Here is a 14,940-nt window from a genome sequence, read left to right as displayed (position 1 = left end):
CACTCTCATTTAAATTACATTGCCTACAGGACATTCGGTAAAAAATCGGGTGAAACTCACGACAGGTGGGAACAGGACTTCAGTAGGAAATACTCGAGTAGAGTGTTTTGTCCTTATTCTGATTTAACATTACTAATTATTACAAGTAATACCCATTGCATATTTGACTAGTTTTACTATAGGATATTGTGAACATTCTTTCACAGGATGAAAGGGGATTCAGTTCTGGACGATTCACACTCCTTTCTCCTCTTCCTCCTTCACTTCTCCTGCCTCCCCTCATCTCTTCCGCCTTTCTTTATTTAAATTATTATATTTTTAAATATAAATACATATTTTCCTTCCGAACTTTTTTCCCTAATCAAAATCGAATCATTCATACGTTTTAATGAAATTACTCGTAAGAAAGCATGTAAAATACCTAACACAAATTTGTCCGTTCAACTCAGGGAACTCTTTGCATGGAGAGACACGCCAGGGCTTAGGGGAGCTTCTTGATTGAGTTCTACAGTTCACCGAACCAATAGTATTTTAACAAATAGGTACGCTAGGAAGATTTCTTACTGAACTGCAGAAAATGGGACAAATATCATAGGACCAGGAAGGTATACATAGGCATCTTATATTATCTTCTTAAAGGAATTCTTAGTTAGGTTGTCTACCTAATACCTACGATACTAGTTTTAAGTGCAGTGGGGGGTATCTGATTATGCCAGATTTAAGCTTTTTCCTTTAGGGATCCTTAGTTAGACCTTTTTTTACAGTCGAAACTATGTAGGAAAATATTAATTTAAAGTGCTCACTCTCTATCTCTCTCTTTCTCTCTAACTTAAAAAAAAAATCACCCCTTTTTTCAGCATTCTCAATTTCTATTCCGGTTGCTGAGTTCTGATTTCATTAGAAAATAGGAGCCCCTCTCTATGCTCTCTTTTCATCGCAGATTATCATTATTCTCTTTCATCCTTTTCACCAGATTTCGCTTCCCCATATTTCTCGGGTGATTTCGTTATCAAATGATTTACTTAGGTTCTATGTTTATAAACCGATTTTGAGGTCTAATAAACGGGGAAAAGAAGCGAAAAATAACATCTTTCATTTTTTTTTTTTTCGAGATCATCAGCCATCCGTAAGCTTCATTTGGTTTAGTGAGGTTTTCAGGGAAAGATTACAAAAGGGGGTTATTTTTCGAGATCATCAGCCATCCGTAAGCTTCATTTGGTTTAGTGAGGTTTTCAGGGAAAGATTACAAAAGGGGGTTATTATAATCTTTCCCTCTAAATCCCCAATGAATGCCTATACCGTAAATATTAGGTCTTAATCTCAACTCTTTCAATATTGATTGTTGTGGTATGGGTAAATATGTTGATCGTTTTTCTTTGGGTATCCTTAGATAGACCTTTTTTAGTGTCGAAACTATGTAGGAAAATATTAATTTAAAGTGCAGTGGGGGGTATCTGATCCGACCCCATGGGGATACCTATACCATAAATAAAATAAAATAAAATAAATTAATTAAAAATAAGGATATTCCATTTCAGAAGGACCATCAAGTAAAAGATTCAGCAAATATGACTTTAACGAATTAGCGACCATGTTGCAGAATTATTTGTGAATAAATCACAATAATTAATTATTGTCAAAACATAAGGTCGAGAAGTTAGTGATAAATATGTAAATGATACAAACATACTATACCTAGTAGATAGGTAAATACATGATATAAAAATATCTATAGTTAGTAGGTATCAAATTGAAGTTGAAGGCCACAAAGCGAAACTGGACAAAGTGTTATAGCAATTAGCAGAGAATCTACTGCTGCAGAAATTAATACCGAAAAACCATCTAATGGTGTCATAATCTATTATTCTATCTACCTATGTACCTCAATGTTGCTTCTTACAAAAGTCTCCATTGATCTCATTGCTAATCTAAAAGGCACTGCTAATTGGTTCAAAGAACAACGCCTGATGAAGAGATGGTACCTATTATGCATCAATTCAACAAATGGATAAAAGAAAACATTGCTCATTTAAATGAGCAATGCTAATGTTTGGAACAAGAGATCTCAAACAGGTATAATGTACCAAATCAAGAAATAAAATTGATAAAATACGGACAAAACAGATTTTATTTATTTTTTTATTTATTATGAGTCTGGTTGCTCCTCTCTTGTGAGAGGTTATGCAATTTTATCACTGCGACCTTTTTAGATCTATTGTGACCAGGTGTACATAGTCTGCAAGTTGATGTGGCATTAATATAGGAATATTTTGCTGTTGAAATAATAGCTTTCTATTAATGATAGCTATGAAATAATAGCTATGAAATTATAGCTGAAGATAAGAGAAGAAGAAGAAGAAGAAGAAGAAGAAGAAGAAGAAGAAGAAGAAGAGGATGTGGACAGAGTAGAAGAGGAGATAAAGGATGGACGAGAAGGGAGGACATAAGAGATGTAGGGGAAGAAAAGGGATGGAAGGGAGGGGAAGGGGGAAGATTAGGGAAGCGAATGAGGGGAGGAAAAGAGAAGCGGGTGACCCAAGGTGCGCTGAAGAGATGTGACAGAAACTCCCCAGGAATAAAATTCTCCCTCCTCCTTCCTCCTTTTTCTTCTTCCCCTCCTCCTCCTCCTTATTCTTCTTCTTCTCCCCCCTCCTTTTCTTCTTCTTCCCCTCCTCCTCTTCCTCCTCCTTATTCTTCTTCTTCTCCCCCTTCCTTTTCTTCTTAATCTTCTTCTTTTTTCTTGTTCTTCCCCTTTTCCTCTTCCTCCTTCTTCTTCTTCCCCTCCTCCTTTTTCTTCTTCTCCTGAATTCTTCTCTCCCTATCTCTGTTTTTTTTAACCGTCTCTCCCTCTTTCATTCTCAGTCTGTCTGTATTTTCTTCATTCTTTGTCCTTTTTCCCTCTTGTATGCCTCTTTACCTTTTGTCTCTTTTGGTCCCTCCTTCCCGTTTCTCGTCTCTTTCTTTCTAATTCTCCGTCGACAGATATGTCTAGCCTATGCCTACTCTTTGAGTAGGTTTTCCTCTCCTTTAACAGATAGATAAAAGACAAATTCTGTCGAATTCTAAATTCACCAAACGAAATTCAAGATTTTCAAGAACTCCAAGCTATAGACCTAAAGAAGGTTTATCTTCTTTGGTAATCAATTGTCTGTAATGTCAATAAAGAATCAATCAATAGTGGAAAGATCCGATACCTCACACAAAGGTATAACACCAGTTGAAAGGGTGAACAAAAAAGGTGGAAAAGATCTACATAAGAATGAAAGAGTATACAAAAAGTCAAAAGAGCCTACAAAAGGATAATATATAGGACATTATTAGGGTCTACAAAAGGTTGATAGGGTCTATAATGTCTAATCAAACTTCGTTAAATCAAAAGTCATGGATTTAACTGTTCAAGATACCTAATGTGATAGATTTTTGGTTCGAAAAGATTTTTGGGGACTGTCTATTTTTGTGGAGTATAACAAGTTGGGTTGAATTTTAGGAGAATAGCAATAAAAACATTGTAGTCTTTCCGTGTCTTTAATCCTTACAGGTATTACGAATATTTACACAGCACAACATTTCCAATAAGAGTGGAAAACTAAACACTTCGTACTTATTTAAGGAGATCTTATGAAAACTAAACCCTTTCTCAGGAGATGATGGTCATTCTTGTTGGTAAAACATTACCAAGGGAAATATTAGAAAACGCTCGCAGCCATCTTTCAACACACATGAACAATCCGAGCGACTTCAAAGCTTGGTCCAGTTTAGCCACAATGTGATCCGAGATTAATATCACCGAACATTAAACAATCATAAGAAGGGTGACGCCCTTAGCGATCTACAAGTGTTGCCAGATTGATCCTCCCGAATTACCGTACATCTGGCAACACTGCATGGAACCCACTGACATCCATCACAACTAAGCTGTCTATATCGATCGTATAGGAAGGTACCCAGTTTAAATCACTAAACTAACTCAAATCCTCAAAACGTCTTCGGGACTCGAAAATAAAAAGCTGTGTCCACACATAGCCGTCAACTGTGAACACAGCTTTATACTCAGGTCACCCCCCATCGGCCACTATGATAATAGAATAGAATATACCTACCTTGTTTATACTACCAGCGTAGGACTGAAAAGTCCCTTTACTCTCGCATTATAAACAAGGTCTTATAATATTTGATTTCTAATCACATTACATTTTATGGGAAAATAATCAAGACCTGTTTAAATAAAAGAAAAGGCTCCAAAAGAACGGAGATGGGCAAGAAAATGAATATACAGTTATACCGGCAACCTGCAGCACAGAAAGAAAGAATGAAACTTATACAAATACACATAGAATATAATGAACATATAGATGCACATATAAAACTATACATAGATATGTAGATAACATAAATATATATAGAGAGAAAAGACATCAAGCTTTCCCCAGGTCAGCAGTGGAGAGAGAGAGACAGAAAAGCAAGATAAGGACAGAGAGATAGAAAGAAATAAAGACAGGAGAGAGATAAAGAAAAGAGAGAGAGAGAGAGAGAGAGAGAGAGAGCCGAGTAGGTCCTATCATCTTTATAAGTCACTGTTTCCCCATAAACCGCTAACACACCAAAAATTGAGTACATTTGAATTATCGCGCGTTAGTAGAAACGAGTTGCGCGAAGAGGAGGGCGTTCGACCAAAGAACCGAACTTGTTGGACTCATAATAAGCTCATGATTGACCCAGATGATCCAGTCTTATCGAAACTGCACGCTGCAATTCTTCGATATAAGTACGGAGGACATTTTACCGTTGATATCATACACGAATGTAATTAGGACGGAGTCCTAATTACATTCTACTGGAATGAACAGTGGAACAAGGAGGTCATGTGTCAATATTTCTTTTACAATTGTGTTTTAAAAAGTTTGAATTTTAAGTTTTAAGTTAAGTAACATCCAAGGAAAAATTACAAATACAAAGTTGATAACGTAAGTCAAAGATATTCTAAAAAGTTTGAATTTTAAGTTTTAAGTTAAGTAACATCCAAGGAAAAATTACAAATACAAAGTTGATAACGTAAGTCAAAGATATTCAACGTCATAAGTGACGATTTCCTTCAGGAAAAAGCACAAATAAAAATTGAAAATAAATTCAATTTATTGTTTCAAATAATATCGTAAAGTTAAAATCCAATTGTAATGCTTTTATTGGTTACTTATTTATATCTGCTGGAGAAAGAAAAAAAAATCAGTATATGAAGGACTGTAACAGCTGAGGTCCTATGGTCAAGAAAGCGAAGAGAGAACGAGGACAGGATAGGAAAAAGTCAGCCGTTCCGAGAACGAATCTTATCCGTTCGGGATAATAATAATAATTGGTGAAATTCTCAAATAAATGAGGATAAAATTCCATACCTCGGCTGGGATCGAACACACGCCCTCCTGATTACCAGGCGAGCGTCTTGACCACTACGCCACCGAGGCAGCCGGGATAAAATCCGGCCCGGGCGGGAATCGAACTCACCACTCTCCAAGCGAACTAGGATGGCTCTTCTAAATCTACCTTACCAATGAAAAATAATGCCTTCCGAAATGTGTTATTTAAGCTGAGCGTATAAAAAATCTAGGGCTCAACATTTATTTAAATCCATGGTGGTGTTTTTTTATACATTCTCATACAGTATGAGAGGCGTATTACAAGAATGACAAATATTTTGACACCATAATGAGGAGGTTTAAGAAAATAACGCGTTACATTTAAGAGTACACTCCCTATTCCAATTATCTTCTGGTGAGCACTCTTCAGTATCGGAGGGTCGGAAAATTCCAAGAAAATGTAATCGTTTAATAAATACATAATACCTACATACATACATATCGTAAGTCGTTCTGTTTGGTGGAACAGGTCGACTATTCACAAAACCTCTCCACCAAGTTCTTTCATTAAATTTTTGTTGGTTTTCAATGAGACTGGGATTTTGATTTGTTTTGATGATATCTTTACTTTTGATGATAGATATCTTAAATACATAGGGTAAAACCCCCAATCGCCGACACCTGTTGTAATCGTGGACACCCTACTCGTATTTCTTTAATAATAAGAAATCTGCGTGGTAAGGTAAACCTAAACCCTTGAATAATGGAGTGTGCTGGAAGACATGTGATGTGTTCTAGTCTACCATACGAGCCAGGGTGCCCTCCCATACAGCCACCCATGTGGTTTGCTTCTCTCTCAATTTATTCTCCTGCAGCAAGACAGGACTACTACTACTACAGTCTTGCTTTAACATCCTGCAGTGGGACAATGCAATCCACTTGACCCCATATTATAATAATGAAGAAGAGTGAGCTTAGCAGCAGACGTTAACAACAACAACAACAACAACAACCCCATAATAACAAAATCAACTCGAAATGTTTCTCTTACCTCCTGGCTCACAGTAGGCATTATGTCGGAGGAAGCAATACCCTGCTATTGAAAAGCAAAATATGTTGAGGACGAAACACTTGAGTTTCAAATTGAATGAGCGACTCTCTAGGTTGTTGAATGGGAGCTGACGTTCCTTCTTGTAAATCCAACAGGTGACTATCATGTACACTTCGGAGGTTAGGATGAATGTGATGAAACATTTCTCATGGATTGCTGGAAACATAGTCAAACATAAACATAATGTCTCGATGGAGGACTCAGTAACTTTGTGTAACATGTAACATGAAATATTGAAATGAAAATGATAACCCAATGTGAGAAGTATTCGTTATCATTTTCATTTCTATAAGTAATTATTGCAATGTAAACATAATGATTATTATGTGCAATGATGGCAGGACAAAGCACCAAAATAAATACATTTTATTACAGACATCTGCTCCAAATTCTTCTATGTACATATGTACAGTACTAAGTAATCAATTTGTGCTACTACTTTCATGTAGTTTCTGATGGCTTAGAGGAGCAGCTTGAATAAGTTGAGGTAGAGAGATAAGGCTGAGGAAGACTTCAAAGAGAAAGAATGAAGAAGGGAAGAGGCATTAAATAGGAGGGTGTACCATACCTGTTACTGTACCTAAGTGATTTGAGTAAATAATATTTAAAAGTTAAAAGAAATCAACTTACGATAATTTACAGCAGATGGCACTAAAGTTAGAGCCAACAGGGAAACAATTTCAATAATATTTAAAAGTGCAGCAATTTGTGCTAAATACAGGGATCTTCTTTTTAACACTTCACGATAATATTCCTGATATGCTAAGAGATAGATGATCCTTGGTCCCGTATGAAGGACAATAGCAGAAGTGAATACAATCCTTTGCAATGTATAATTTCCTATAGCTGCAGAAACTGAGGGTAAATAATTTGGAACCTGGAATGTGGGAAAACACTATTGTTAGTATACAAAACAGTAAAGGAGATAAATGAAGCTCAAGGGGGGGGACCCTCAGCCACCCCCCCCCCCCTCTTCAAAATTGTACACCAATGACCAAATAACACAGAAAAGGAAACTGCCTAGTGGTAAGGCCGAAGTAACATAGGCCAACTTTCCCAAGGAAAATTCTAATAGATGTCCACCTGGATTTTTCTCGTAGTTGTGCAGAGGCAAATAATCAGAATATCGTATCATGATCCATGAAACCAAACCAACTGTTCAAGCCTGAAAGAAGAAAAAAAAAATTGGCAAACCATAAAGGACTCCTTCAAGATCCAAGATTCACATTTCTCTACCTCCCTCTCTCTCTCTCTCAAAAAAAAAACTTGTTAGAATGCCTAAACTGTCAAACAGTATTAGAAGACTGGAGAGGATGAATATTCAACACAGGGAATGAGCTTTGAGTTTGATTTAAATTTCAGACAGGAATAGAATGTAAGACAATTTTATTAAACTTGGATTGACCTTAATGGAAAACTTTTGCTTCCACCAATTTTTTACTCACTTCATACCTTGAAATCATCTTACTCCAACCTCACACACACAACTGAGAATTAATTACTGTAGTAAGGAATCCACAGGCTGTAACACTACTTTTGAAATGTGACCATTCGTCAGAAACATGTCTCAATTTGATGCAGTCCTGCCATGGCGATGATTTGCAGATTGATGTATTTATTTAATGTTTTATAATCAAGCAATATCTTTAGTGCTTCTTAGTTCTAACAAACAGCACTTAATTTTCACATGAGTCCAAAAAATTGATAGTGTACAAACAATTAGTAGGTACTAACAATTGGACAAGTTGTGTTGACTTATTTCTCCAGCAAATAAACTATATCTGGAGAGAGAAATGAAATCTAATTTCTCCTATAACACTACTTACTTTATTGATTTGGCCCCTGCCCTCACCATAGCGGGAGAATTGGATGACTCATAATTAAATTTGTTCTCTGCAAACACTGAGATCAATTAAACACAGCTCCCAAAGACATTTTTCTTCAGAAGTATCAAGTATTCTTGAAAAAACACATCCAACTTGGTACTTTTGATTTACTTTTATTTGTGGAGCTCTCAGATTTCCGTCCATCTAGGATTAGGCTTATTAGTATCGAGTATTCTTGAAAAAACACATCCAACTTGGTACTTTTGATTTACTTTTATTTGTGGAGCTCTCAGATTTCCGTCCATCTAGGATTAGGATCCTGACAAATCAAAAAAATGCAAATTTTCAAATTTTTCGCGGGACAAAAAATTGTTTACATTTTTTGAAACAGTGTTGTCAGGTGTACCTACCTCATTGAGTCAGTGGCGATCTTCAAAAGGATTTCCATTTCTGATTTCTGACCCAGGAAACGGAATGCAGATTTGCAGAAACCTAGATAATATTATTATGATTTTTTTCATCGATTAATGTTCTACATAGGTACATAATTTCGGACCACATATTTTCGGAGGCACGCCTTGAAGAACATAAAAAAAAATTCCCGGTCTGTCATCCAGAGATTCCAAATTCCTCTCTATCTGATGTGTCTTTTTTTCTGGGCAATATTAGAATGGGTGAAAAAAAATCCCCTTCTCTGATTTTGAAATGAAAAAAACATTCCTACTGATTTTTCGAGGGGCGGCACTGAGAACGAATAAGCGTCTGACAACAGTGTAATGTTTAGTTTTGTGCTCGTTGAAAATTCGCCGAATCGGAAACTTTTGCCAAAATAAAAAAGTTTTGTGGAAATTTTCGAAAAAAAATTGCAAATATTTGTTATATTTGTCGGCAAAGTCGAATAATTCTACGAGTTTGACCTAAACCGCAGTGCTTTCTTCGTGAGTGGCAAGATGATGCACACCATGATCAAACCAATTGGAGCTCCAGCGGTACAGAACAATATGCCGAATAACAATCTAGCCGGGATGGGTCCTGGCCCAATGGGCCCAGACTCGAACCAGGAACTGCCGGTATGTACCGCTAGTACTTTGCTCACGACTACTAAATAACGTCTAGGACCTCTTGAGAGTATTGAGCCACTGGGTATCTATAGGCATCTCCTTAAAGTTACCCTGGGAATGCTTTCAAAGCGTAAATAAGTAGGGCACTAACATCTCCCAATCCAAAGAGTCATTGATTGTTCAGTGAAGCAAGAGGCTTGACTTGCTGTACACCTAGCTCCTTAGAGTTACCCTGGGAATGCTTTCAATGCGTAAATAAGTAGGGCACTAACATCTCCCAATCCAAAGAGTCATTGATTGTTCAGTGAAGCAAGAGGCTTGACTTGCTGTACACCTAGGTACATACCTGACTTGTGGATGAAACTGGTATTAAGCAGATGGAAAAGTTTATTGACTTGATTGTATAACTGCTCTGTAAACTGTAATGTTCTTTAGCAAATGAAGTTCAAATTAGATATCCAAGAAAGATAAGACAAGTCTATTATCTAGGCTAAGTTGGTTCCCTTTTGAAGCCTTTTTCAACTATGTAAAACTTGAGTTTGTGCAAGTGATAAAATACAATCAGAGTGAGGTATATAATTATAATGGTAAGAACATGGTACTTGTGCAGAAGTCACGTCCGTGGAATATTGCTACCAAAGGAACTGGCACAAACAAGCAGTGACCAGTGTTATTATAAGGTTGTTCTTTAGCAAATGAAGTTCAAATTAGACATCCAAGAAAGAAGACAAGTCTATTATCTAGGCTAAGTTGGTTCCCTTTTGAAGCCTTTTTGAACTACCTATGTAAAACTTGATTTTGTGCAAGTGATAAAATACAATCAGAGTGAGATATATAATTATAATGGTAAGAACATATCATTTATTGATTTTTTTTTTTTTTTTTTTTTTTTTTTTTTTTTTTTTTGGGCTTGACTTTGAAACATCACCCAAGTAAGCGCAACTAATCTATTCCATCTTGTACCTGTTTATCTATTTAAGTATTTAGAATTCCAATGGTTGTTTTATCTATAGTGTAAACCAGTGGTTCTCGAAGTTGTTGCCATCGCGACATTTTGAAGACTTCTCCATTCCTTGCTGACATTTGATGTTTTAAACTTATGTGTCTGTGTTCTTTTGTTCTTTCAGCAAAACATTTCCAATCAGAAGGGTTTTGATCCGGTTCAATACTTGCATGAAATCAGTCAGGATCAGAGGTTTGAGATTACGTTTGTTGAAATCGAAGACAAGTCCCTATCAGGTAAGAAGAACCTTTTTGAGATACTCGTACCTATCTGAATATTATTAGACCAACTTTTTGATTTCTAGCAAGGAGAAAAGATTATTTATTCGACAGTTTTAGAAAGAGAATACGAACCAAGAATTGGTTCAAAACAATAATATCTCTGTCAAATTATAGGGCCTCATGTCTGTCTTCTAAGCGCCAGGTCGCGGTTCAATTCGCCCCGGGCGCGAAAAATCCTATATTTGCTACTTTCGATTTCGAGACAATAAACCCTCTTTCTCTCGTCCTAAAACTGTTTCAACTTTCCAAAGCTCTAACTCGATCGCTTTTCTTCACTCCACAGGCCAATTCCAAGCTTTGGTTCAACTGGCCACCTATCCAGTCGCTGTATGTCATGGCCAGGGTAAAACCCAGCAGGAGGCTAAAACTGTGGCTGCTCATAACGCTATTGAATATCTACGTCTGATGACCAAGTCTAAATAGACCGCGGCCAAACCAGAATCCCACTAGGAATTCAAATTCAGTGGGTTCTAATGAATTGGAACTTCAAATCCGATGGAATTCAAAACAAGTGGGTCTTTGAAAATCTGACGATCTTACCACAGAGTGTTTTCAGTTAATCCAGAGTTTAAAGGTGAGTTTACACGCTCAAGCCATTCGTACAAACTTTCTTGCACAATCCGGTTTGCACAAGTAAATCGTAACTTCTGAACGCAGGCTTGAAGATTGCACAAGTCAAAAAAACTTTTTCTATGTTCCTCTCACAGTTTTGTGCAAACCGAACAAACCGGCATGCGCAAGCCAGTTTGTGCAAATGGCTTCAGTGTGTAAGTCATACTGGCCTGTGTAAATTAAATGGGTGACGTCAAAGAAAACCCTTGACACTGTGTTAACTCCGAGTGGTAAGATCGGCCATTCATGGTGACTTCAGTAATGCTCACAGGAAAAATCCAGTCTAGTGGCTACCAAGCTGGCCTAGCACGCAAGATGTCCGGGTTTGAGTCCTAGCAGAGTCTAAAAATACCCATTTTAAAAATAATGAAAATAATTGGGCTATATGGTAGAGCTGAGTGCTGATTGTAATGCTGTGATACCCACTAAAGATATGATATCGCACATCTAATGGAATAACGAAACTTCACTTCTCCTTTTCGAAATAAATAGGGAAGTTACTTTATTTCATTAGATTTACGATAGGTTTTGAGTATAAAATGAAAGTTTTTTTTTTTTTTTTTTTTTTTTTTTATGAAAGGCAAATTTTGTCCTTTTTAAAAATGCCTATTTTTTTTTTTTTTTTTTTTTTTTTTTTTTTTTTTTAATGAATGACAGATTTGATCCTGTTGAAAATGGCTATGAGGTATTTCTTTCGCCGTGACATTTCATTTGACAGATTGAAGTTTTTCTTTTAATTTAAAATGATAGGTAACAATAAAGTATTGTTATGGAATAGGTAGAAGTGAAAAGTGTTCGAACATCCAATGCAAATAAATACCTATAAACATCTCGAAAAATAGAAAGTTACTAATTTATTATTTATTATAGCTCTCTAATATTTGCAAATACCCACCTAAAAGGTCACCATTTGCACGAAATACCTTTTAGGTGATCATAAGTGAAGGGTGTCAACGAATCACACAGTGTCAACAATGGTGTCAACCACTCCTGCAAATGGTGTGTCGGATAAAAGGTCACCATTTGCACGAAAAGACCTTTTAGGTGATCATAAGTGAAGGGTGTCAACGAATCACACAGTGTCAACAATGGTGTCAACCACTCCTGCAAATGGTGTGTCGGCCACTGAAAAAATTGGGTGTCGGCGACTTCAACATTTCTCTTTTTTGACTTTTTCCATAAAAGTATTTTTTTTAATTTTTTTTGAGCAACATTTCAATAAAAAAATTATGTCTCTTACTAAAATACAATATGTTTTATTTATTTCCACAAAAAATCTTCAGATTAGAGGTGGTATTAAGTTCATAATGCTGTTTTTATGGAAAAAGTTCCTTAAGGGTGTCGGCCATTGGGGGTTTTACCCTAATATGGGACAAAAAAAGACGGGGCGGATTTTAGTCCGAACGGATAATGTTTGTTCTCGGAAAGGTTGACTTTCTCCTATCCTGTCTTCCTTCTCTCTTCGAATAAAAGGGCATTTAGCTAGAAGTGTATTCGAAGTCGATGTCTCTGATTCAAAGAGCACCATTTTCGCTTCTACGAAGGAGTCGATCATTTGTCCTAAACAAATACGGAGGTTCGTTCTCGGGACTGCCGGCTTTCTCCTAAGTAATATTCTGTCTTCCCAAGTCAGAAAGATGTACCTAGTTCAAAGTTTTCCTATGATATTGTAGGTGATCTCGTTCAGGACAGCCACGTCACGTGAGCTCACGTGTTGTGACTCCCCAAGAGTTCACGTGACGTGATGGTAGTTTGCTTCTACCTTAAGACTTCCGTTGTTTTCAGTTCCCTCTATCAAATCTTACATAGGTATGAAGAGTTAAAATTTAATTATCTCGTTCACATTATCATATGCAGTTGACGTCGTCACCATGTTATTCAAAGTAAGTATATTAACACATTTATAAAGCCAGATAAATGCTTAAACACTATTTGTATGTACCTCTTCGTTGATTTTTTACTTTTTGAACTCCTGGATTTTTTTTCCTTTCTTTTTAGCCCGTCCTTCCTTTATTAAATTACAATAGTAATAATAAAAGGTTTAGGGACGGGCTATTGTTAACTCTTACACATTAATAGGGGTATTATCATTCCCATTATTTTAGTAGGTAGGTAAGTTTTTTTTTTTTTTTTTTTTTTTTTTTTTTTTTTTTTTACCCAGCTCTTCCTTTCTCTATTAGCAACATTTCTACCTTTTGTATACTCATCTACTCATATGTGTACATAATTATTTACCTAATTACCTATTATTAGACCTAGGTACAAAACTACTATTCGTCTACTCGTATGTATTTACCTATGTACAATGTAAATACTAGGCCATTTACCTATGTACAATGTACATAACTAGGCCATTTACCTATGTACAATGTACATAATAGGCTACCAAACGTAATGTTATCTCTCCATGAGTGAAAACTCAAGTCTCATGTACCTACTGCCAGTATTAGCCTCCTCCTTTTCATTGTTAATATTGCAGCATTTTACTTCCTAGAGAACTGTTCAAGTCTTCACCAGAAAAACATTCCAGGTAAAAAGAAAACGCCACCCGAGTAACACGGGTGGAAATTCAACAAAAATTTCGTAGTAGACGCTCAAGGTATTGAGTTATTGACTGTTTTGTGACCTTTGAGGTTCAAGGAAATGAATTTTTTTTACCCCAATCAGAGTTTAAATGCGTCTTGTTTGATTCCAGATGGCCATGGGGCCAACTGAATGATTTGCTGAACATGATTTATGTACGTAGGTACCTACATGCAAATATCTGGACTTCTGGATACTCGTGTATGTCTCATCTCCACCAATGGGTAATAATCTCTGTTGAAATTAGTGGAGACGCCTCAACTCCAAAATATTTAGCTATTTCCGATTTCGAAACAATAAACCCTCTTTCGTCCTAAAACTGTTTCAACTTTCCAAAGTTCTAACTCGATCGCTTTTCTTCACTCCACAGGTCAATTCCAAGCTTTGGTTCAGCTGGCCACCTATCCAGTCGCTGTATGTCATGGCCAGGGTAAAACCCAGCAGGAGGCTAAAACTGTGGCTGCTCATAACGCTATTGAATATCTACGTCTGATGACCAAGTCTAAATAGACCGCGGCCAAACCAGAATCCCACTAGGAATTCAAATTCAGTGGGTTCTAATGAATTGGAACTTCAAATCCGATGGAATTCAAAATAAGTGGGTCTTTGAAAATCTGACGATCTTACCACAGAGAGTTTTCAGTTAATCCAGAGTTTAAAGGTGAGTTTACACGCTCAAGCCATTTGCACAAACTTTCTTGCACAATCCGGTTTGCACAAGTAAATCGTTACTTCTGAACGCAGGCTTGAAGATTGCACAAGTCAAAAAAAAAAACTTTTTCTAGGTTCCTCTCACAGTTTTGTGCAAACCGAACAAACCGGCATGCGCAAGCCAGTTTGTGCAAATGGCTTCAGCGTGTAAGTCCACCTTGAGAAATACTGGCCTGTGTAAATTTAATGGGTGACGTCAAAGAAAACCCTTGACACTGTGTTAACTCTCAGTGGTAAGATCTGCCATTCATGGTGACTTCAGTAATGCTCACAGGAAAAATCCAGTCTAGTTGCTACCAAGCTGGCCTAGCACGCAAGATGTCCGGGTTTGAGTCCTAGCAGAGTCTAAAAATATCCAATTTAAAAATAATGAAAATAATTGGGCTATATGGTAGAGCTGA

General features: G+C 36.7%; 2 protein-coding genes across 2 annotated transcripts in view; one reads left to right on the top strand and one right to left on the bottom strand.

The window, feature by feature from the left end:
• LOC103505389 (RISC-loading complex subunit tarbp2-like) overlaps positions 1 to 14,940 on the top strand; it is a 27,701-nt gene extending 12,761 nt beyond the window's left edge. Inside the window, exons 5-6 of the mRNA XM_008469720.3 lie at positions 10,477 to 10,588; positions 14,199 to 14,940. Coding sequence (XP_008467942.1) covers positions 10,477 to 10,588; positions 14,199 to 14,338 — 252 coding nt within the window. The 3' untranslated portion in view covers positions 14,339 to 14,940. The remainder of the gene's footprint in view (positions 1 to 10,476; positions 10,589 to 14,198) is intronic.
• LOC113465849 (post-GPI attachment to proteins factor 2-like) lies at positions 6,379 to 8,497 on the bottom strand. The gene is given in 3 exon segments (XM_026820735.1): positions 6,379 to 6,618; positions 7,093 to 7,627; positions 8,289 to 8,497. Coding segments are annotated over 2 exon segments (744 nt in total). The 5' UTR covers positions 7,598 to 7,627; positions 8,289 to 8,497; the 3' UTR covers position 6,379.

The sequence above is a fragment of the Diaphorina citri genome, unplaced genomic scaffold (assembly GCF_000475195.1).
Source record: "Diaphorina citri unplaced genomic scaffold, Diaci psyllid genome assembly version 1.1 scaffold171, whole genome shotgun sequence".
Classification (NCBI taxonomy): Eukaryota; Metazoa; Arthropoda; class Insecta; order Hemiptera; family Psyllidae; genus Diaphorina; species Diaphorina citri.
This window is presented reverse-complemented; position numbering and strand designations above follow the sequence as displayed.